Consider the following 23,986-nt stretch of genomic DNA (forward strand, 5'->3'; position numbering starts at 1 on the left):
CGCATGTGAGGCAAGTAATTGTATATGCAATACGTGCGCTCTGAAGCGTCAAGTTTACTTGAGTTGGGTATGCTTTGAGCACCTTGCATGATAAATATGTTGTCGTTCAAGCTGATAAAACCTATAAAAATATTGTGTTCATATGCAAACACCATTGTATGTTATAGATTTTTTTTAATCAACACTACATCTGGGTACTTCACTTACTTGCCATGCACCTGCATCATGTACCAATGCAAGGACGACATTTGTAGAAAATCATCCTTTCGTATAAGTATCGAAGAAATGGAGGTCGACCGTATGTCTTATTATGGGATACCTTCTTTACAAAACTATCCATATAAAAACGTTACATTAAAGGATTTTTCACTATACCACAGCGCTCTAAAATTCTTACATCCTTCTCTAAGTTAAGAAGAACCTATTACTCATTTCAGTAAAATGGAGACACGACAACACCTGATAATTTAGGAGGAACCCAAGTAAAATAGTTTTGTAAGTGTCAGACCCTCCTATCATTTTCTTCAACAATAGAACAACTGAAAACCTAAAAAGCTAGAAGACGCATCTACCAGAAAAAGCTCGACACCAGAAAGGAACAATAACATGGCGACTTGAAAAAGACGATTACATCAATCGATACCTGTATTAATCGAAGTCAAACCTAGTACTTGGACTGCAGGGGATGACAATAATATAAATATACCTTCCACTATTTCAGGACAGATTTTATACTGCAGCATTATGCATAAAGGCAAAAGATTATGATGTTGAGTAATGACCATCAAAAACGTCCTTTTGACATTTATGATTAATTCCTTGAGAAAAGTGTTACAAAGGTTAAGAATACTATAATAACAATATTAAATCTGAATTTAGTTATTCAGGTTGAAAATTTAATGAGTATACGTAGATAAATCTAAATTGTTCAGTTAGGAAACATAAAGTTTAATATAGTTGTTTTACATTTTGTTATTTCGGGGCCTTTTATGACTTACTATACGGTATGGCTTTTGCTCATTGTTGAAGGCAATACAGTTCCATATAGTTAATTACATCCTCCTCCTTTGGTCTCCGGTGGATAAATGTCCCATTGGCAATCATACCACATCTCCTCATTTTTATATATTTACCTCTTATGAAAATTGAAAGTTAGCAGGACAAGTATAAGGATACTTTTTCGCCAATTAAAACTGTCAGTCTCGTTGAAGAAGAGCAAAAAAAAAAGGATGGATGTATCACTATTTAAGTGTCATTGTCTAAGCAGGAGTGCAGCTGACTAAAGCCAGACAAATCCGTATTCTCAATTAACAGTTGTTTAAAATAAATACATGGCATAGGTTTATATGAATCTGCACTGTAGTTTGGCAGTGTCAGACACAGAGTATATGTACAATACTTTCTGTTTCAATTGGAAAATCAATCCTTTTTGTACACAATTTATCTTACTTGATATAAACAGACACTTGAGGATTTTTTACTTTATAATAGACAGGTGGTAAATCTCTTACTGATCTGTTGACAGACATATAGCCACCTTGGCAGAACTAACCGTTTATACGACCTTTTCGATCATTTTTTGCATTTGTTTGGTTTGTTATTGTTTATCTTTCCCTTCCAATTGTAGATTCAATACAGCTCTTTTTCTGCCTGAATTACAGCACAAAATAATTGCAACACAAAAAAAAAAAAAAAAAAAGATTTAATAAAATGGTGATGCATACGCGAAAAAAGACATTTTTAGAATAGTTTGTTTTATCATTACAACTATATAGCAATTATATCACTTTTGTGTATTTAGAATTTGAAATGCAGTATTACGTCTTGGTTCCTCCCATTAGAAAGGGTAAAATAATGATGTGTTTAAAACTCCAAAGCACTTGATTCTTAACAGCTGATAACTATTGATCCCTTCTAGACGCACATTTCAGCAGCAGTTCCGACCAAATGTTCGTGAAATTGACGTATGATACTGATTCTGTTGAATACGACCCGGCGTTGGCAGCAGCGGCGACTGCGTAAACTATTTGTATAAATTAAAAGCTTTATAATTTAAGGGGCAGAAGACTCGGAAGCTTCATACCTTATGTACAATTGCGCTATGCTATGAATTTTTGTCCTTCATATGTCAATAGTCTTTGATCTCATTATTATGGTTCAGCGGCGGCTTAAAAGACTGTATAGATTTTGTCATTTGAATTTCTCACTTATTATGAGTAATATGATAACTATATGTGGTATAAGGGATCCTTGCAAGTCTACATGTACGTCCGACAGGGTCCTCCTAATCTCGACCTCATTTTATTGATCAGTAATCAAGGTTAAGGTTTTGTGGTCAAGTCCACATCTCATATGCTATAAGAAGAATGTAGACTATTATATTTCTCGTTTGAATTAGTTTTTATCTTCATGTCGAGGAATTTTATAGCCAGCTATACAGTATGTGTTTTTCTCATTTTCGAAGGCCGTACGGTGGCCTATAATTACTTACATTCACGTTATTTGCACTCTGGTGCTAAATTGTATCATTGGCAATCATACCACATTTCCTTACCTTTTATGTCCTGTAGGCGAATCTGTGCAAGTTTTCGTGGAATTCTGCTATGCCGTCGACAAAGTGTTCCGTATTAACAAAGTGTGACACGGACGACACCGTAAGACGACCGGAGTGATCTCTATGTGTCGTTTAAGTAACAATCGGATACTCTCAGGCGACACAGAAACTATGTGTACGGGATTTATCATACATAAAGAAATTCTAGACTTAACGAAATTCCAAGTACAAATGAAATGGAAATCAATATAATTATATGTTTTGTTAAATTATTTACACTGCTAGGCTTAAAACTAATCAGAAGAAATGAAAATGAGGAAAATTTAATCCATGAGATGAATACATGAAAATGTAGCTAAAACTGTATTAACAAAAAACTCAAAGTTAAATCCAAAAAGGGGAGGTCTATAAAACCTGACAAGACCAAACGCTCGACTATATGTGGCCCGAGACCACAGTTATTTCGTAGTGCATTTCTTTTAGACAATACATGAAAATTAAAAAAAACCTACCTGCCCTTTCACAATAATATTATTACAGTGTGGTGTACTACTTTTGGGACAAATTATATCAAAATTATAGAAAACTTCAGCATCTCTAACTCAAAATATGGACATTTTTATGTTAAGGGGGTCTAAGGGGTATGCAAAAAATTGCAACTAATATACTGTTCATAGTAGGGACTATATTCGTATTCCTGTTTCGTATTTTTATAGCTAGCTAAATCTCACACGAGTATGACAGTTGTATATATTTCCGTTATATTGACATTTTTGCGAGCAAATCAAACGGACATAACTGGTAAACGTGACAATAAAAACGTGTAAAAAAGTTTGTAATCTAACATACAAGGTCTTGTAATGCCAATGCTGGTATATATTATCAAAAGGTGTATGCAGGCAACACAATTCCATGGCAAAAAAGCACCATAGCAATATGTAACGTTAATAAGTATTTAGAAGACATATACAGACCCCCCCCCCCCCCAAAAAAAAAAAAAAAATAAAAAAAGATAGAAGTCATATTTTCCTGGGGTGTTTCAATCTTAGTTTTCGCATTTTCATAATTTATAAACTGAACATTTTTAAGAAAACAGTATAATTTTTACATGTTAGGTCTTAACCACTAGACATATTTTGATAGTAGTCACGGGGACTTTATGCACTTTGAGTGAGGCGCCTACCCAATGATACATGTAATACTATAATAAAAATGAAAGATATTGATCCGTTCACTTTCTGTATTCTTTTAAAATCGCAATATTATCAGAATTTTCAATGCCTCATTGTCCGAAATGTATTCCAAATCGTTGTTTTATAATATTGATACTAGATGATACTTAAGACTGTACAATGTAACTGTCAGACCTGACGTAATTTATTAAACAGTCAAAGGTGAACGTTCATTCCCATGCACACCTTTCTCTGCATGCCAAAATACTATGCACTTAATGTTGAACGTTATAGCCTTGCCCCTAAAATGCATGATTTCAAAATAACTATAAAAGATATCGACTCTCGTGGGAGAACTGATTGAAGTTTTATTGTTTGGCTGTATGTTTCCTCTTTTCTGTATTACCTATATGTCTACGAAACATAATTGAAACATAATTTATCCATTTGATAATAACACCTCAAAGTAAAGGCGGAAGGAATATGTTTACTGATCTCTAATTATGTTTAAAATAATAATTTTATCAATGGTGTTGAAATCACATCTGCATGGAAAAACATTCATTATTGTTTTCATAATTTTTATTATAACTGACAGTAAGTCATAGAATTATAATGCCGTAGACTTCTCCAGATTTTTATACTTTTTTTGTGAAACAAGATTTCTTTATGAATGACGGAACAAACAGAGGTCGGTTGTCAAATAGAAGACGATGCAAGAAATTATACAGAAGAAACAATATCTGATGAACAATTAGATAGGGATATACCTCAGGGAGATGTAAGACATCAAAATACAGAACTTGAAACCATTTTAAGTACACATGGGTTGGAGAATATTTCTGAAAATGTACTGGAAGTTCCACAGAGTCAAGATGCAGCAAAGGAAATATTTCAAAACGAACAAGCAGAAAACCAATGTTCACATGCACTGGACAAAACGACTCAAAAGAGAGAACAAGAAGCCCCATCGGATCAGCTTGCGTTCGAAAATGACATCGGAACTCCCAGAAGTCCAGCTGGATCTGAAGAAAAATCCCCAAATGCTCCACGGAGTCCACCCGTTTTTAAGTTTACTTCCGAATGGTACTATGAAAATCCGGAAACAGATAGTGATTCCAGTAGTTGTGCAATTAAAGGAGACACCCTGGATCGCCGTTTATCCAGGGACTCATTCAGTGCAGAATCCGATGTTGAGTTGGAACCACCGCCGATGTTATCCGAAAGACGTAGTTCAAAATGGAGTGCAACAATTTTATTTGTAGCATCGGAAATTCAGATGATTATAGATCTTGCCGAGTTTTGTCCTGACGAAGCTTTTTTGGACGCCCCCAAAAAGGTTTGTTTTTTGTTCTATTTTAATATTTTTGTTTTTTTGTCGTTTTTTTTTGTTGTTTTGTTTTGTTTTTGTTGTTTTTGTTTTTATTATTCATAAAATTGTCAGTTTATATATTTTTTGATAAAAGCAAAAATTCCGTACAATATAAAAATTGAAGATGCACACGAACATTTAAAGTAGTCGGTCTGAGAAATAATATATTTGCTTGATCATTCAATAAATTGATTTAAACAGTCTTACTTTAAACAAAAGGCAACGTAAAAATTCGTTAAGTCCTAAATTCGCTCTGATCAAACGAACATAAATTATTTATATGCTAAAACCTTCTATATTTTGTATAGCATACATATCTGAGCACATCCAGATATGTATACTTTTATTCGATCAGACATTATAGAAAACTAAATACATATTTAAGTACTGTAAGGCGCAATGACCATCTCATTTTGATAACAATAAAATCCTCACATCACATACAACATTTTATCAATTCCAAAAACACTTCATTAGAAAACGAGATAATCTCTGATATGAGAAAATGTCTCTACTGTAAAAAAAAAAAAAAAAAAACCAAACAAAAAACAAATCTTCAATCTGATCTAAGAGACTGCTATCTGCAAAATATATACATGTATAAAATATATAACATCTTTGTATAACCAACACATTCTATCGTATCTACAACTTTGCGAAAATTATTTTAAAACATTCTAATATAAATATGTACGAAATTAAACTTCAGTACATAATATCGAAAAGATGTGCTACAATGGTCACTGCCTAAACCTCGATAAGCAATCGTTCATACTGACGGCCAAAACCGGTTTACTTCAACTATTGAAAACACAATTAATGCACATAAATTTAATTATTTCCTGTACCCCAATGACTTAAAATATTCTAGATTAGATTTGTGAAGAGACGTTATGCACTAACGATAATGTCAAAAGATGTAACTTCTTCTGCAGAATAAGTCCATAAAATTAATAGAATAAAGCAAGAAAATTCATTTTTTAAACAAGTCACAAAAAAGAGGCGAAAGATACCAAAGGGATATTCAAAGTGATAAGTCGAGGAGAAACTGACAAACAAATAAAGAAAAGACAAACAAGAGTCGACAAAACAAAGACAGCAGCACGAACATCATAAAAGGCTGATTGTTTTGGGATTCAGAGTAAGGACAAGTACCATTGCGCAGGCTTAGTATCAATAGCATTAGCGACAATTTGGAACACATTTCGGATAATGAGGCATGGTGAATTCTAATACTATAACGATTTTAAAAGCAAACAAAAAGTGAACGAATCACAAATGAAAAAATTTATTGTTTATTACATAGAGTTTAAGCAGAATAAAACAGAAAAGAATTTTAAAGAATTAATAAGTAAATAATCTTTTGTGCATGGGGGCAAGGATATTTTATAATAAGTTATTTGATTCTAAATTTCTTGCAAACTATAATTTGTTTCAGAAGGGAGGTGAAAAAAAATCCCCAAAAATATGTGCAATAAATTAATGATCGGTGCACAAGCTATATATATTGGATTAAGAATTAACATAGAGGATTGGCAATAAACACAATCTTCCAGTACAGTTTATATTCTAATCACAAAGAGTATTTAGCATTAAACAGTTACAACAATACCGAAAATTTTATAATTCAATATTTAGCGGAAGATCCAGAGAGCATTATTTGCACTGGCGTAGGAGTCAGACGTTAAAGGAGCAGTTGCAAAACTATGTCCCCCCAACCTTTTTGTTAATTCTATTTTTATTGAAAACAAAAACAAAAATGAAATAATACACTGACAGGAGCTAGACTATTAAACAGAATAGGGTTTATTACCTTGTAACTTTCAGAAGTGTGCCCCCACTTCTTAGTTCACTCCTACGCCACTGGTTTGTTTAAGAAAATGTAGTAATTAAGACGTGGAAAACTATTCATTATTTAAATCGGTCAATTCAAATCATAATTTTCAAATAAAGCACAAAATACGAAAGGACATGTGCAATAAATAGATACATTTATATTTATAATATAGCGAAATCTATATTCAATACGTTTAAAAGTCAGGATCGACAATCCCAAGAACGGAATACTGCAACTTTCTCAACTCCACAGTTATATTCTACCATAGGTGCTTGGAGCCTGGACTCGTTTTAATATTTGTTATGTTGAATATAATTTTAGAAAAGTTCCTTCATTATTATAACCCCGCTTTTTAAAGTGGGCTGTATATAGTGATCGGGGAGTCCGTTCGTTCTTTCGATCGTTCGTCCAACAAATATGTGACATAATTTTCTCAGGGACTACACAAAACAGAATGACCTTAATATTTTTTCAACAGCTTGACAGTGATGAGCAGTACTGTGTACGCGGTGTTCGGATCGGACAAGATACATGTACCTACTTTCCGATAATTATTTTATTACGAGTGGTATTATGCTTAGCACGAAAACACGTGTAATCTTTTTGGGGTTTAATTTGGGATGACACGGACAAGGACTTCGTCAATCATAGTACACATCTGTATCCGCTTCTCCTCCTTAACGCTAATCACAAGTTAGTGAAATTTTCTCAGAATCTTAACCAATGGCATTACATGCCATTGTACACCACCTATCTTGTTTTTGGTCCAAATTATTTTTGGGTTATTCTTTGCAAATAGTAAAGTTTGCAAGGGTCGAGGGTTTTCATTGTGACCTCTGCCTGGGTCACATCTTATGTCAGCTTATACTTCTTTATTTAACGTGTTGCTGCGTATTGTAAAACAAAAATGGTAGGTCACAAAAAACTGTTTCCATTTTCAGATTGTGTTGGTGTGAGAAAGTTGCGTTAATTAACATGATTAAGGAAAAAAAACCTTTGAAACTTTCTGTTAAACATTAATTATAATAAAACTATTCATACCATGGGTTTAGGAAGTCTTCCGGTGTTTTGAAAACATTGGCTTTAATGTAATACCGATGAACTAAACTGAGCATATAAAAACATTTAATACGAACCCCTTTCTCTATCAAAACTTGATATTTACGACGAAGCATATGTAGCATTTATTTTTGTATACATCTTAAAAAGTTTGATCTTTCAAACGTCATTTTGTTTTTATCATTCCTATTAAAAAAATGTTGGTATAAAGTACAAATTATACATCTTGTTTTCAGATTACAGATTTTCTAAGAACATGTCCTCTTGTGCATTGACATGCCTATACTTCTGTATCTTTTTACTTTGCATTCCATGAAGAGTTACCTACACAATACTAATTGTGACATAACCATTATGTGCGGTAGGTCGAGGGTTCTATCATGTTCAGGTCAGATCAAAAACTTCAAAATTGTACCTTTACTTGAACTTGCACTTCGTATTTGTAGCTTCTTCGCAAAAACAATTCCAGCGTTATTTACAGGCCTAGGTATTATGGTCAGAACAACAACTTATCTACTTGGTGTCAGAATAATGCGTCTCAGTAAGTTTACATCCTATTGCGTGTTGGAAATTTGTGAGATAGCCTTCCTTAGAATGTCGGTCTAATCCAAAGCATTCATATCACATTAACATGTTTTCGTCCTGAATGTGGTTGAAAAAGTGTCACTCATCCATACAATTAAGTGTCACTCATCCATACAATTCTAATTTCAGAATGCAGGTGTATATTTGACAAAATTGAATTTATCATGTGATGTGTGATACAAATGATTATTTAATCATTTATTAATTCTTTTTTATAAACCATCAAATTTATCATTATATCACGATATCTAGAGATCAAGCTACGCCAATAAAAATTCCAGGTGTTGTAACTGCATAAGCGACCTTGCACCTGCCAGAATAAACTAGTTAATAAGGCGTCAATGATATAAAATACAATAATTATCAAAATGATAATATATGCCATGTGTATCATTTACAGCTACCTGGTAAGCAGGAATGTCTGAACTTTACCTCATAACATTGCTCAAAGTTCAAATGCATAACTGTTTTTCATCGAGGCGTCGTGTTCACCTTCGAGTTTGTTCTATATAAAAAGGTGCCTCACTGAACCTGATGAAATACTTAACACAGGGTTAATTTCCGTACCGATTCTATCATGTTAATTTGACGATAAAGCTTGAATATTTTTATTCTCTCTTGCTATCGAAACTCATGTAATTACAATTTTATCTCACATAGACTAAATTCCAATGTAGGCTGAGATATCAGTCGGTTCTGAAGATATTTTACATATGAATGAAAAGAGATGTTAGGTAAACGTCAAAGAAACAACATTACAATCAGAAAAGAATAGATAAGTGAGGGTATGGGGTATCCAACTACAACACAAAGTCAGTACATGCGCAGCAAAAAAAAAAACAAACCAAAACCACAAATAGCAAATGAACAGCGTTTTTATTCACCTCAATGTAAAGCCTACATGTAAATCGACTGAATGTTACTGTAGACAAGTAAGCCAAACTTACTAAAGTATAATAGTTTGAGTTCAAGAAAATGGTATAGAGGCATTGGAATCTAAAATTAAAATATTCTGGATGTTGTTTTTATTCAACAAAGGTTCAAGGCTTTCGATTTCAATAGAATTAGAGTTTAAAAAAGTAAGACGATGCCAAGGGGGCCACCAAAAACAACAAATCGAAGAAAGACAGACAATACCATGAACAAAAAGGAAAAAAAAAAAAAAACAGTTGAGCAGCAAGATCTTCCGGTGCTTATATCGTCATATGTATATAAAAATAACATTAAAGAATGAAAGAAAATAATGTTGAAAGTGCCAGGTTTATAATCTTTAATGACTCAAAAATGTTAACAGTAACAACTTTTTGTTTGTGTGGCATTTCTTTAGTTTCTGTGTTTTGTAGACTGTTAATTGTCTTTTCGTCAGGCATTTTATTTTTGTCATGTTATTGTCTGTTTTGGTCGACTTATGGCTTTTTATTGTACCCTTACTACCTATTACCTCTTTTTACTAGATTTAATTTGTAGGAATCAATGCAAAATTTTCTGTGTTTCCAAGAAGAAATCAAATCTTTGCATAGATAACCATCAAAACTCAGTGTTCAGAGGGAGATTCAATATTACAACTCGGTTACTTCTCCTAGTTTATAAGAACAAATAGGTGCTTCTAGAATAAATGTTATATTTCATCCTTGTCAGTCAAACGAGATCTTATGACATATATTTGATCTTAAGAGTACTTTTTCGAGACAAGTAAACACATCCAGATGTATCAGAAAACACCCATTGTAATATAGGATACCATTCGACTAGTTTGCAAATACCCTAGGTAAGAATTAATATCAATTAAAATATAGTATTCATAACAAATTTTAAAATTATTTTGTGAATTTCGTTTTTCTATTATTTTTGTCTTTTCACGAGTCAAGATCTTCCCGGTATTCCCAATATATAAATGCTTTGTCTTCAATCATGTTTGTTGAGAAACAAATGAATTTTACCACTTATGATACATTGACCTATTGTTTAGCTGATAAAATGTAATAATAAAAAAAAGCCGTCAAACTTTACGGCTTTTCAGTTCCTGAACGGATCATTTTCTCTAGCATTCGTTACATTTTATTATAATTATGAAACATGAAAAGTGTTCTTGTATACACGTTGGTTTGCTATTTCTATCACCAATGTCAAATCGCGCATAACGTTATCCTCTTGCATTCTCATTATTTCAGCTCACACGGCATGCATAAGGGCGCGTTCTTTAAACACTTAGAGTATATTAACTATTCGTTACCTATCATAATTGTCTGAAATGTGCGAAATAAAACAACTATAGTTTGCCTGTTTTAACGATTACACAGATTTCATTTATTGTTTATGATCGGTGTGTCAAAATAAGTGTAATCGAATAAAAAGCTTATAAGTTGCAGTTTATAAAGAAAAAGATGAAATCTACTGTCACGCTTTAAAGTTGAAAAATAAACGTCAATAATCGTTTAACGCATTTAATATTATCAACGGTCTTAAGTATTTTACAAATGAAAAAAATAAAAAAATAAAATGCCGCTGTCCTTTTTATTTTCTTTGCTTGCTGCCTTATATACGATAACCTATATATTTTGTTCAGTATTAAAACCATTAAATTGTATTATAAGTTGTAACCTAGTCAAGTAATTGTCAATACTTAAAGAGCTGATGCTGATGATATAATCCTTGATATCATGATAGAACTAAAGAAAATTGATGGAAGACATAATTTATTTTGCAATTATTTTCGTTAATTTGTATTTATACATGCTTTAATTTATTTTGCATTTTTTTCATTATTTTGTATCTATACATGCTTTAATTTATTTTGCATTTTTTTCATAATTTTGTATCTATACATGCTTTAATTTAATTTGCAATTTTTTCATTATTTTGCATATATTCTTGCTTTTCAAATTATAATCTCTACTGCTTTGTTGAAAATGTATCGCGATAGGCTGTCACAGAAAAAACAACCAGCCTGTACATCGGTCGGAGTCCACCAAACAGAAAATGCTAGGTAACAAAATCCCACTATAGCTACGATAATCAACATAAAAAGGAACATTGATCTTTGGTTGTTCCATTTCCATGTGATAATTTGTTTCTGAAAGCGAGGTTGACTGAAGGCATTGCATGGGTCTCCTCCATTGACGCATGGATCTCCTCCTCCAATGACGCAAGGGTCTCCTCCTCCAATGACACAAAGGTCCCCTCCTCCAATGACATCTACTTTATCGGAATCTGTAGATAAGTTTGAATCCCTCATTGCCTCTAGAATTTGTACCTTGATTTGATTTGAATCAACGTCTTTCCAGAATGATAACATATTTTGGAATTTCGCTTGATCTGCGGCAGATGTCAGAACGGAAATCGCGGACGAATTTGAATCGTCTGTTGTTTTCTCATCTTCGGTAAGTCCAATATCTTGTAACAAGGATCTAATTTTTGCCTCAAGTTCCTTTTTCAACTCTGCCTCCTCCTTGGCTTCTTCTTCTTCCTTTCGCTTTCTTTGTTCCTCTTCTTTTTTGTGGTTGTCTGCTTCTTTGATTAGTCTTATTTCCATTTTGTAAAATCGATTTAAGCGTTCACCGAGGTGATTAATTTTCTCTTTCCGGTTTAGATTTTGAAATGAAAGATATTCATTACCCATTATAACTTTAAGTTCAGGTGAATATAACTCCTTTGTGGCGCGTATCAACTTATTAACAATAATTCTTGTATCGCAGGTTTCAAACAAGGATTTCAGAGCTTTCAGAATTCGCAAGTCTTCTTTATTCATTTCGTTTGATAATTTGGTTTGCTCCTTGATGGCCTTAATGCTAATAGTTTTTTTAGAATAATTTGTCAGAGGAATTAAATAGTCAAGTTCTCCCGCGTCCGAAATCCGGAATTTGCTTTTTTTATCATCTTTCCATTTTGAATCCTGTACTGTATGTTTTTGAGTTTCAGTTTCAGTTTCGGTATTTTGTTTTTGTTTGCTGTAAAACAAAAAGAAAGACATGAAAAGTCTTGTAGTAAAAATAACAACAACTATCAACAATCGTACAGTGAAACATAAAACGAAATTGTTAGATTTGAAGCTTAAAACCTTATCTATAAACACTTATTTTAAGTCGCTTTTACGTATACCCACGTGTTTGTTTGTTCATATTACCCTGACGCTGGTGCTAGCATAACTTACATCCAACGTTTAACCTAAACTGATAACGAAGTCCTATATGAAGTAGAACTATAGGGTAAAGTTTTGTTTTCCAATCTTGTACGTTCGGGGTACAACCCTTATATAGAGCTAACTAAAGTAACCCTAAGCCTAGCCCATACCTAATCCTAACACTAGCCATAACCCTAAAACTTATCTTTACCTAGAACTTACCCTAACTTAACCCTTCCCTTACCCTAACCATTACCTTACTCTAACACTAGTCCTGACCCTAGTCTTAACCCTAACCTAACTTTTACCAAAATGAACATTAATCATAAAGTACCCCTATAGTAAAGGAAGGCCCAATTGTTTACCCGAAAAGCAAGTACACAAAACACCGGTTAAGACTTACTTTTCCACATTTACGGCTATGTAGACAGTCGGGCTACTGTTGTCGGCCATATTGGACGTTGTAATGTTGAATCGCGGATGGCAACGTTTTTACAACGTCACTATGACTCTACTGTGTCGCAAACGTTTATACTGTACCATGTGACTGTAAATTTACCTTCTGCTATATGCATTACCATGAGCTAATACATGAGATGATTACTAATATATGAATACTCGACGATGTACAAATACAACTCTTAAATATCATTGTCAGGAATTGACAGAAATGTAATTGTACTATAAAGATTGGTCTCTACACACTCCACACTACGAGTATTGATTTTTCACAATGCAACAGCTTGAACAAATAACCGTGTGTGCTAGTATTTATTTAAGGAATGACTGTATTATTTTTTCTGTCTATGAAGAAATAACATAAAAAATGTGGTGCACACTGAATAACCCGCATATGTTTAAATAACCCGCGTATTTCTGTCTATGAGGAAATAACCCCAAAAATGTGGTGCACACTGAATAACACGCGTATCGGGTTATTTAAAAGTGTGCACCACATTTTTGAGGTTATTTTATCATAGACAGAAAAAATATTACAGTCAGGTGTGCACCACATTTTTGAGATTATTTCGAATAGCCAGAAAAAAAATATTACAGTCTTTCCTTATAATTTAATTATAATTTAATTTTTCAAGGAGTAAATCATGAAAAAACGTTGATTACGTCACGGTCTCATGACAAAATTATGTCTACGAGCTGATAGACAAAAAACGTGCAGCCAATCAGAAGACGTGCTACATCCAAAATTAAATTATTGTAAGATAGATGTCATGATTTAACTATGACCAAAAAATTAACCAATATGACGGTTTGTTCAAACCAGTGACGACCGTAAATCTTGATCTTTTACGCATCAATGGAATGTATTGCCTTAAATGGTATTTTCCTTAAAAAGCGAAAAACTAAATATTTCATCATTCTAGATCATTAAAGGTTGTCAAGAATACTTTGTAGACAAATTTGTCGTTCATAACGTACTGTTATCAAATGTTGTACATGTATGTTTATTTGAAATGTTTTGAATACTCTCAGAAATATTAGCTGTGGCTAATGAGTTTATCCTCGTAAAATAAAGATTACTTATTTTCGTTCGTTCTTTAATGTCCACACACATACTTAGAGAGCGAATAATGAAATAACTTTTATAAAGACGAATGTTAGCAAACTGAAGATAGCAAAGGAATATCTAGAACTAATTTTGAAAAGCAACAATTCCGAACATCAATCTTACAAGAACCCTTTCACAATTCGACCTGCACGCGAGTTAACTTAAAATATCGGGATGTGTAGCACTGATGGACATAGACCTTGTGAAAAAAAAATCATGTTCATTTTGTTTTATACTAACGATACAGAACCACAGATCAGTGGACTACTTTAAAACCACAAAGAGAAGTGTTTGATGTAGCCATCTTTTACGACAGACTTCGGGAAGCTCTTTTTAAAGGGGTTAACAAAATCTTAATTGTGTAATGCATTGTCTTCCATTTCAAGAGTAAATATTTATTTCTGTGTTACAAAATATTTCATAGGATCAATTTATTTTTTTACATTCTACTTAACACTATAGATCCTTGTCTCTCTGTGATACCTGTTTTATAGCATTGTTATCTGTGGAATGATTTAACGGTAAACTTTTAATGAAAAACACTTTGATCTACAATTATTCATGAAATATCAAAACTTAAGATAGCAATCTGCACTCCCATTCAGAACCGTTTTAAGATTAATTTATAAGCCTATAGCAGAAGCAATGTTAAATGGATAAGCACTTGTGCTTTATTTACCTACTGCTTCGATTGTAAACGCATTTAAGTATTTTGAAAGTATAACAAGTGTACGGTCATTGTCTACTCTTAAAAGGAAAAACGGGTTGTAAACATTTATAGTATTATAGCCACGTGTTTAATGTTGATATATAGATGTCCTTACTTGTATTGTAGTGTTTCTTTCTTCAATGCCAAACATTTCGCATTTACTGTCAGCGATCATTAAAATTGAGAATGGAAATGGGGAATGTGTCAAAGAGACAACAACCCGACCATAGAACAGACAACAGCAGAAGGTCACCAACAGGTCTTCAATGCAGCGAGAAATTCCCGCACCCGGAGGCGTCCTTCAGCTGGCCCCTAAACAAATATATATACTAGTTCAGTGATAATGAACGCCATACTAAACTCCAAATTGTACACAAGAAACTAAAATTAAAAATAATACAAGACTAACAAAGGCTAGAGGCTCCTGACTTGGGACAGGCGCAAAAATGCGGCGGGGTTAAACATGTTTATGAGATCTCAACCCTCCCCCTATACCTCTAGCCAATGTAGAAAAGTAAACGCATAACAATACGCACATTAAAATTCAGTTCAAGAGAAGTCCGAGTCTGATGTCAGAAGATGTAACCAAAGAAAATAAACAAAATGACAATAATACATAAATTACAACAGACTACTAGCAGTTAACTGACATGCCTGTATATATTCAATTGGGCAGCAAAATTGTCATTAATTTTGTACAAAAACGTGTTTGAAGTGAGTGAAGATCAATATCTAAGAAGGTTTAACCTTCAAGTTAATTCGTATTAAAAACATGAAAGAAGAAAAAAGATAGAAACACACTCACTCAACTATTCGATAGATACTTTTATGAAAGTAAATTTCCAAGTATTTGTGAATTAAATTGAAACATTGAAACAAATTGTTTTCGAAAAAGTAAAGCAATTCAAAATTTCTAGAAAAAATAGAAATAAAAAAGAAAAGAAAATGACAATGAATCGTTAGAATTAAAATATTTGTCTTTGACCTGTTTTAACGTGTCACCACTGCAAGGTCTTAAAAAAACCACATCTTCAATATAAAAAAAACAATTTAAAATTAACATAACATCTGAAAATATCTCCGACGCCAGCTTGGTTCGATATTTTAATTAAGTAAAACATACAAATACATAAATCCAGACTCGTTTCGAAAAGTGCCAAATTAATACTTTTAAGAGCTGATTCTTAGGTTAAGATGCTCCGATTAATTTTCTCGAAATAAACAAGATGTCACCTATTAGTGGGCACCGCTGCACAAATAACGTCACAACAAACGCGTTGCCAGAGTTTGATCAACGTTGCGAAAGCTAAACGCCTTATAACACCGGAATTAATAAATCCAGAACATTTATTCTGACAAATTATAACTCTGTTATTGATAAATCTTCCCCGAATTAATGGCAGAATCATCTACATATGAAATTTATTGTCTGTCCCAATTTTATAGTTGGTTTTGAAAGTTTCAGGTCAAAAATCGACGCTTATAGTTTGTACCGCCGTGTATGAACTGTGCTATCTCGCAAAGAGACAATGTAAGTCAGACAAGCATTAACGTTTTACTTACGGATTCAGATACAAGAACATTCTTTTAATGAATTTGTCCAAATCTAAAGATATGAAATGACAAGTTTGAAAGGGAACTTTACACATATATGTGTCCATGTAGAATATTTCAAGACATATTAATAATGTTATTAATCAGAAATACATGTATTACGAGTAAAATGGTTGAACTATAATACCTTTGAATTGACGGTATATATATTTCTATATGGTGGTAACTATTCATTTTAATACCGAAGACTATTATGATTTTAGGGTGATCCTATAGGTGATGAAAATTCCAATATAATGGCAGAGGAAGATAGATTGATAGAACTGCAACCTATAAAAGATAAATTTACAAATGGAATTTCATATGAAACTTATCAAATACCACCGCATGACACGGTCATTATGAACGAAGTGTACACGGGTAGTAACGGTGATATTCCGAATGATAATGATCCGAACGAAGATCCAACTAAAGATCCAAAAGACGAAGAAACACAGGACTGTAACAGTGAAAAAGATAAACAAGAGAGCCCAAATGTAAAAGATGACGGCGAAATAAAATTCCCAGTTGAGAACTGGTCGAAGAAAAGTGACTATTTATTAGCAGCAATAGGATATTCAGTTGACTTGGCCAATGTTTGGAGATTTCCATATCTAGCTTATAAAAACGGTGGCGGTAGGTCTAACTTTATATGTATGTATAAATCCTCACTGGAAAAAAAACTACCATAAAATTGTCTTTGAGTAAAGCAGATCTAAGACCTTACTTTCTTTCTTTTACATATTTATTCAAATTTCATTGTTGTTTTCGGACAACAGGTAACGTGAGAGAATATAAGTCTTATCTTCTAGGCAAGGGACGTGTTAAATCAGAAAATTGCAAGATCATTTCTTCAGCATTCAAATTTTTGAGGAGAAAACTTTTGTGATTTTTGAGACTGCTCATTTGGTAGTCACATCTTACATTTTTTCTCTAGTATTTACATAATTAAAAATGCCATTCTCCTTTTGCATCACTTATCTCATATTTTATGGATATCAAAAACTGTTAAAGCATTATACTGTGTAGTTAATTAATTTAGAGATGTAACCAAATAATATCCTTGATATAGGTTTATAAACCATTCCTAATATTAAAGTAAAACAGAGCAGTTAATGTGCAGAAGTTATGTGAAATCAACTTATCAAAATTAGGAGGAAAACATGAAAATTCCGAATATCTTTTTAGTTAAACAAAAAATTTCAAGCATTCGAATTGGACTATTTTCATTAAATTTTGCTAGCAGTGATTTATTTTGCAATTGCATATTTGTATTTCTGCAAATATATACGGAGATCGGCAGTAAGCATACACTTAGTACTATACGGTATACTTCGTGTTTCCTGGGTTTTTGCTAATTTTGTTTATTCTTAGTACCGATCTGATAAGCCAAACCCTTTTTAATTGATTTTCAGAGTTTTTTCTAAACAATGTTGTTCACCCATTTCAGTTAATCAATAGCTGATTGAATATTTTAGATCTTTTTTAGTTTTGTATATAAAAATAAGGAGATGTGGTATGATTGCCAATGCGACAACTATCTACCGAAGTTCAAATGAAGTGGATGTAAGCAATTAAAGACAACCGTACGGCCTTCAATAATGAAAAAAACCCATACCGTATAGTCAGCTATAAAAAGGCCCCGACATGAAAAATAAGAAACAATTCAATTAAGAAAACTAACGACTTAATTTATAACAATTTACGAAAAACAAATATGACAGACAATAACCAACGACAACCACTGAACTACAGGTTCCTGACTTGGAGACAGGCACATAAAGATTGTTGCGGGGTTAAACATGTCTGTGAGCGCTCAACCCTCTCCTAACATGTGACAGTGGTGTTACAGCAGCGCTCAACCCTCTCCTAACCTATGACAGTGGTGTTACAGCAGCGCTCAACACTCCCCTAACATATGACAGTGGTGTTACAGCAGCGCTCAACCCTCTCCTTACCTGTGACAGTGGTGTTACAGCAGCGCTCAACCCTCCCCTAACATATGACAGTGGTGTTACAGCAGCGCTCAACCCTCCCCTAACCTGTGACAGTGGTGTTACAGCAGCGCTCAACCCTCTCCTTACCTGTGACAGTGGTGTTACAGCAGCGCTCAACCCTCCCCTAACCTGTGACAGTGGTGTTACAGCAGCGCTCAACCCTTCCCTAACCTGTGACAGTGGTGTTACAGCAGCGCTCAACCCTCCCCTAACCTGTGACAGTGGTGTTACAGCAGCGCTCAACCCCCTCCTAACCTGTGACAGTGGTGTTACAGCACAACATAAAACAAACTATCAAAATCAGTTGAAAAGGGCTTTACACATCAGATCGATACAAAGCAGAAAAACATCTAACATATATACAGACCGGACGTGACAGGGTATTCATACATCCCAACAACAACAACAAAAAGAAGACACGCGGTACAGATCTGAGAGTACTCGCAGTTACTGACAGCTAGTTCAAAGCAAATAACAGCTAATAAAAAATCATGCATCTGAGACTAAAATATGTTTATATCACATCGAATATCTTTTTTGTCAAAGAGAGTAGCATATTAATAGTTATTTCTCGCAAGATCTTATACTTTCAGATTTTTTTGCGAAAACATTCACCGAGATAAATGCCTTAAAGTAATTATATCAATCTGGGATGACATATATGAGAAAACCATCTGTTTCAAAGAATTATCGGGCAAAACATCACATATTCCATGTCATTTACATGGCAATTAATACCATTTGATGTCATGGCATACCTTTATATTTTATATTGAACTTTATAAATACAGTTGTTTTGTGAAGAATAGTCAAACACGAAGCTCAGAAAGATAGAAGATATTACACCATAGCAAGACGCTTAAATTAAATGACAGGGCTTACGTGAACTGTTCCGCAATGAGATGTATAACATGAGTTCCATAAGAATGTCAAACCTCTCGATTAAGAAAGCTTCCAACGACTTTAACAACTCTAATCCAATGCCCCAATTGTGTCATTGAAAATCAACCATATCTATACAATTGTATCAGGCATTTTAACATTATCTTTAGCAGGCATTAACATTATCTATCAGGCATTTTAACATTATCTTTAGCAGGCATTAACATTATCTATCAGGCATTTTAACATTATCTTTAGCAGGCATTAACATTATCTATCAGGCATTTTAACATTATCTTTAGCAGGCATTAACATTATCTATCAGGCATTTTAACATTATCTTTAGCAGGCATTAACATTGTCTATCAGGCATTTTCACATTATCTTTAGCAGACATTAACATTATCTATCAGGCATTTTAACATTATCTTTAGCAGGCATTAACATTATCTATCAAGCATTTTGCAATTTCAAGCACTGCTGATTTATTTTACATCAGCTGTAGATAAAAATCATACATAACCCTCATTTTCATAACACTTCGGTTGACAATATAGAGATGAGTTCTGCTCATGAATTGAGTTGGATTTACGCCCCTGGCTCTTAACTACTAGTAATTGAATAATTAAAACAAGGAAATTTTAATTTATACAAATCCCTGCAAATCCAGACTACAAATAGAATAGATAAGAAAATGTTATTTTAAGTCGGGTTTACATGAAACATGACAGACATAAGCTCTGTAGAGGTTTTTTTCTAACAAGGTATGTATGTAGTTTGCCTGATGATTGATAGAGATAATAGGGAAAACAACATGTGTACTTGTCTTGCCTGTTACTATATACACTGATTACTAGTACCGTAATCTTAGTAGGTCATACTGATACATGTAATCTTAGTAGGTGATACTGATACATGTAATTTTGCCGATAAAAATCCACAAAAAAGTTTGGATTTAAGCCTGTTTGGAACTTAAGAATAATTAGAACATTTATATTTCGTCTTATTTTGATACAATTTATACAATAATTCTTAGTTAATGTCCATAAAGCAACTTAAACAATTGACAAAACTGGCTTTGCTATCGGTTTCATGATTCGATTTTGGATTTGACGTTCACGCATAAGCTTTATATCGTTAATAATATTCGTTTTACTTTTGTACGAGTTATGAACTTGAATGTACTTACCATGAGGTACATGACGGATGTACACGTGGATCGGATCCGACATGGCGGATGTACATGTGGATCTGATCTGATATGAGGGATGTACACGTGGAGCAGGATCTGCCTACCGTTCCAGAGTAGATCACCCCTGTTTTTGGTGAGGTTCGTGTTGCTTGAAGTATTTGGTTTTTTTTCTGTGTAGTGTTTTGTTGACTTGTGTGTATTTTCGTCATATTTCGTTTTTCGCCACGTTGCTGTTGGTTTCTCTTCTACTAATGAGTTTTAATGTCCTTTGGTATTTTCCGCCTCATTTGTATGAACTTTATAATCAATTCTAACTATATTTAGTTTTATGAAAATCTTCATTTTTCTTCCAAGCATGGTTGACACGGACTTTCTGATTTTTATAAAAGTACTTTATTCCGAATTTTAGATCTAGTTTCAGAAACTTTATCAGTCTTAATTTTTCCAAAACTAATCACTTTTCCTTTAATCTCCTTGAATTTCTCCCCATTGTGGATGATTTACAAGGGACGGTCTTTACCGTCCAGGTGCAGATATGACAATCTTGTTTAAAAAGCCGAGTGAGGGGAGGGGGGAGGGGTTATGGAGTAACGGTTAATATTTCCGTGCTCAATTACAGATTGAAGAATACTTTCAGATAAAAGAAAACAATATATTCTAAATATAGATACATTTTCAAGTATAACATGAAGAAAAAAATGTGTGGTTTATTATCTTGAAAGGGATACGTACGCTTGCTCCAACCTTGTTCCTCTAAAACTTCGACTGGCAATGCAAATACTATTACATGAACAATTATGCACAAACTTAAAAACGACTATAAGTAAATATCTATTTTAAACTTTCGTTCCAGGAGCCTTTATCATTCCGTACTTTACTGTACTTATATTTGGAGCCATTCCAGTGTTCTTCATGGAGCTAAGTATGGGACAGTTTACACAAGAAGGACCAATACATGTCTGGAAGATGGTACCGTTGTTCAAAGGTAACATTAATGAGTCTTTGTAGGTATGCATATATCTATTGCCCTTTGCTTCTTCAATAAAACAATTTATATTATACCTTGCTACTGTAAAACGTGTCTTAATTTATTGCATTGATTTTGAAGATCAAGCTTTTTGTTATTGAATTTCTTTTAGACAAAAAACGCAAATAAAAAAAAATCACACTTGTCTTTTCTCAATAAGATTTCGTACAGTGTAGCGTTCTATGTTTTGGAAAAATCATATCAAAATTATATAACTCCAAATAAGAACTAGATTTGTAATTGCTAGCAATAACGGATGGCACCCTCGTCCCCCTATTGCCATGGTAACGGCAGCCATTTTGAAAATTCCAAAGTCAAAGAGTGCATCTACACATGCTGATTAACATTTTTGTAAAGTTTCAATAAGTTTGGAGCATTTTGAAATTTTTGACATTTTTGCAGTTTCCATGGCAACGGCGGCCATTTTGAAAATTCCTAAGTCAAAATGCAAGTCAGCACATGCCAGTTATCATTTCTGTGAAGTTTCTTTCCATTTGGGACACTTTGATTATTTTTGCATTTTTGCTGTTTCCTTGGAAACGGCGGCCATCTTGAACCATTCCATACCAAGGTGCACAACTGTACATGGGGGTCCTCATTATTGTAAAGTTCCATCAACATTGTTCCATTAAATTCCGAGAAACACGACGGACAAAATGTGTGGAAGAAGAATAATAAAAATAAGAAGAAAAAAAAAAGAAACGTAGAATAACAATACGTCGCCCCAACTCCGTTGAGGGTGCCATAACAATTCGATGTTAAGGTGATCTAGAATTCAGTTTGACAGCTGCAACCATACTATTTTTTGACTTTTTCCAACTGGACCAAGTCACTACTTTACCTTATAGTTCATGACCCACATTTTTTTAACATGTATTAACTTGCTTTTTATGCATCAAATAAAAGAATTACATTTGAAATGCGTTTGAATTTTTTTCGCGTTATTCACGGTCCATACTAGGGAATATTTAAATCAAAGGACATGAACTGTGTCCCCGGACCTCATAAGAAGAATTTTGATATTCATAATAATGTTTGATTTATTTACAAAATTTAATATTCCAAGCTACATGTATGATATTGTTTCTTTTTTTAAAGAAGAAGTTGGAATAATTCTAAAATCTGAATATGTGATAGCAATAATTGTTTTATTTTTTGATCACGTACTTTTAAAATTTGATTTTGTTGGTCTATTGCAAGTTTTATTTAGAATATTAGATTTATTAAAATGAAGGCATTTTAGTGTGATTTAAAAAAAACAAACAGAAATTTGGTTATAAATTGCTCGATGTTATTGATACCGATTGCAACGAGAATGTCACGTGTATCTGGAATGACCTTCATTAGGCACATTAGAGTCAAAACATTTAGTAAGCCAAAATACTTTAAACATTATAGAGCAAATGAATGAGAGCATGAAACGAGCAAATAGAACACCTGCAAGGTCACCTTTATCTAAGGGAGTTGCAACCTTAGTTTTAGTATAATAAAACATAATTCATAACCTGATTTTATCGCCATGCTATATTTCTAATCGCAGTATTCACATCTTTATGTTCATATCTTTTAAATAAAAATATAAACCTGCAATATAAACTAATTTTATAGCCAACGATAATAAAGAGTCAAGCGCACACGTGAATCTGCTGGTGTTTTACACATCAAACGATGCACCGTCTGTTGACAGAAATATCAATGTTCAAACTAATGTCTGTTGACGGATTCCATTTCGAAAGTACGTAGTTTTCATGTCGGTCATTGTCGGAATGTCCCCAATGATTGCCTTTATTTCCTTAATACGTTTCAAAGTTTTAGAAGTTTTAGAAGTGATAAAAAAACAGGATTTAACAACTAAATAGTCCAGCTCTTTACCGTTATTCGTCATTAAGGTACACACAAAAATGACACATTATCGAGGCTCGAGTACGGAACCAGTAATTCGTTGCTGTCAATAGTTTTATTTTCATGAAAAATTTCAGAAAAGGAAAATGTGACTCCTGACGGAAAATGCCTTTCCTACCCTCATACTTTTGTGTAAAAATATTAGATGAAAAACAAATATGATATATGGGTCAAGCACTTTAAATGAACGGGTTTGAAATGTTAAAAGACTCAGAGTCAAGCGCACACGTGATTCTGTCAACTGACGGTGCATCGTTTGATGGTAAAACACCAGCAGATTCACGTGTGCACTTGACTCTAAATAATCGCAATAACATAGCAAGGTCATCACCTGACATGACCGGTCAATCCTTGGCCTGACACATATCTGCATTGGATATATTTAGAATTTTTCAATATATGTTTATTTATTTAAAAC

The 23,986-nt window shown here is 33.4% G+C and overlaps 2 protein-coding genes across 2 annotated transcripts in view; one reads left to right on the forward strand and one right to left on the reverse strand.

The window, feature by feature from the left end:
* The first annotated feature begins 4,106 nt into the window (after positions 1-4,106).
* Positions 4,107-23,986, forward strand: part of LOC127700409 (sodium-dependent noradrenaline transporter-like) — a 46,493-nt gene continuing 26,613 nt past the window's right edge. The window contains exons 1-3 of the mRNA XM_052203855.1: positions 4,107-5,065; positions 16,793-17,204; positions 21,493-21,624. Coding sequence (XP_052059815.1) covers positions 4,400-5,065; positions 16,793-17,204; positions 21,493-21,624 — 1,210 coding nt within the window. The 5' untranslated portion in view covers positions 4,107-4,399. The remainder of the gene's footprint in view (positions 5,066-16,792; positions 17,205-21,492; positions 21,625-23,986) is intronic.
* On the reverse strand, positions 11,259-13,175 carry LOC127700410 (uncharacterized). The gene is made up of 2 exons (XM_052203856.1): positions 13,103-13,175; positions 11,259-12,526 (listed from the first exon to the last, which is right to left on the reverse strand). Exons 1-2 carry the CDS (start codon positions 13,150-13,152, stop codon positions 11,458-11,460), a joined length of 1,119 nt encoding a protein of 372 aa, XP_052059816.1. The 5' UTR covers positions 13,153-13,175; the 3' UTR covers positions 11,259-11,457.

The sequence above is a fragment of the Mytilus californianus genome, unplaced genomic scaffold (assembly GCF_021869535.1).
Source record: "Mytilus californianus isolate M0D057914Y unplaced genomic scaffold, xbMytCali1.0.p SCAF_5, whole genome shotgun sequence".
Lineage (NCBI taxonomy): Eukaryota > Metazoa > Mollusca > Bivalvia > Mytilida > Mytilidae > Mytilus > Mytilus californianus.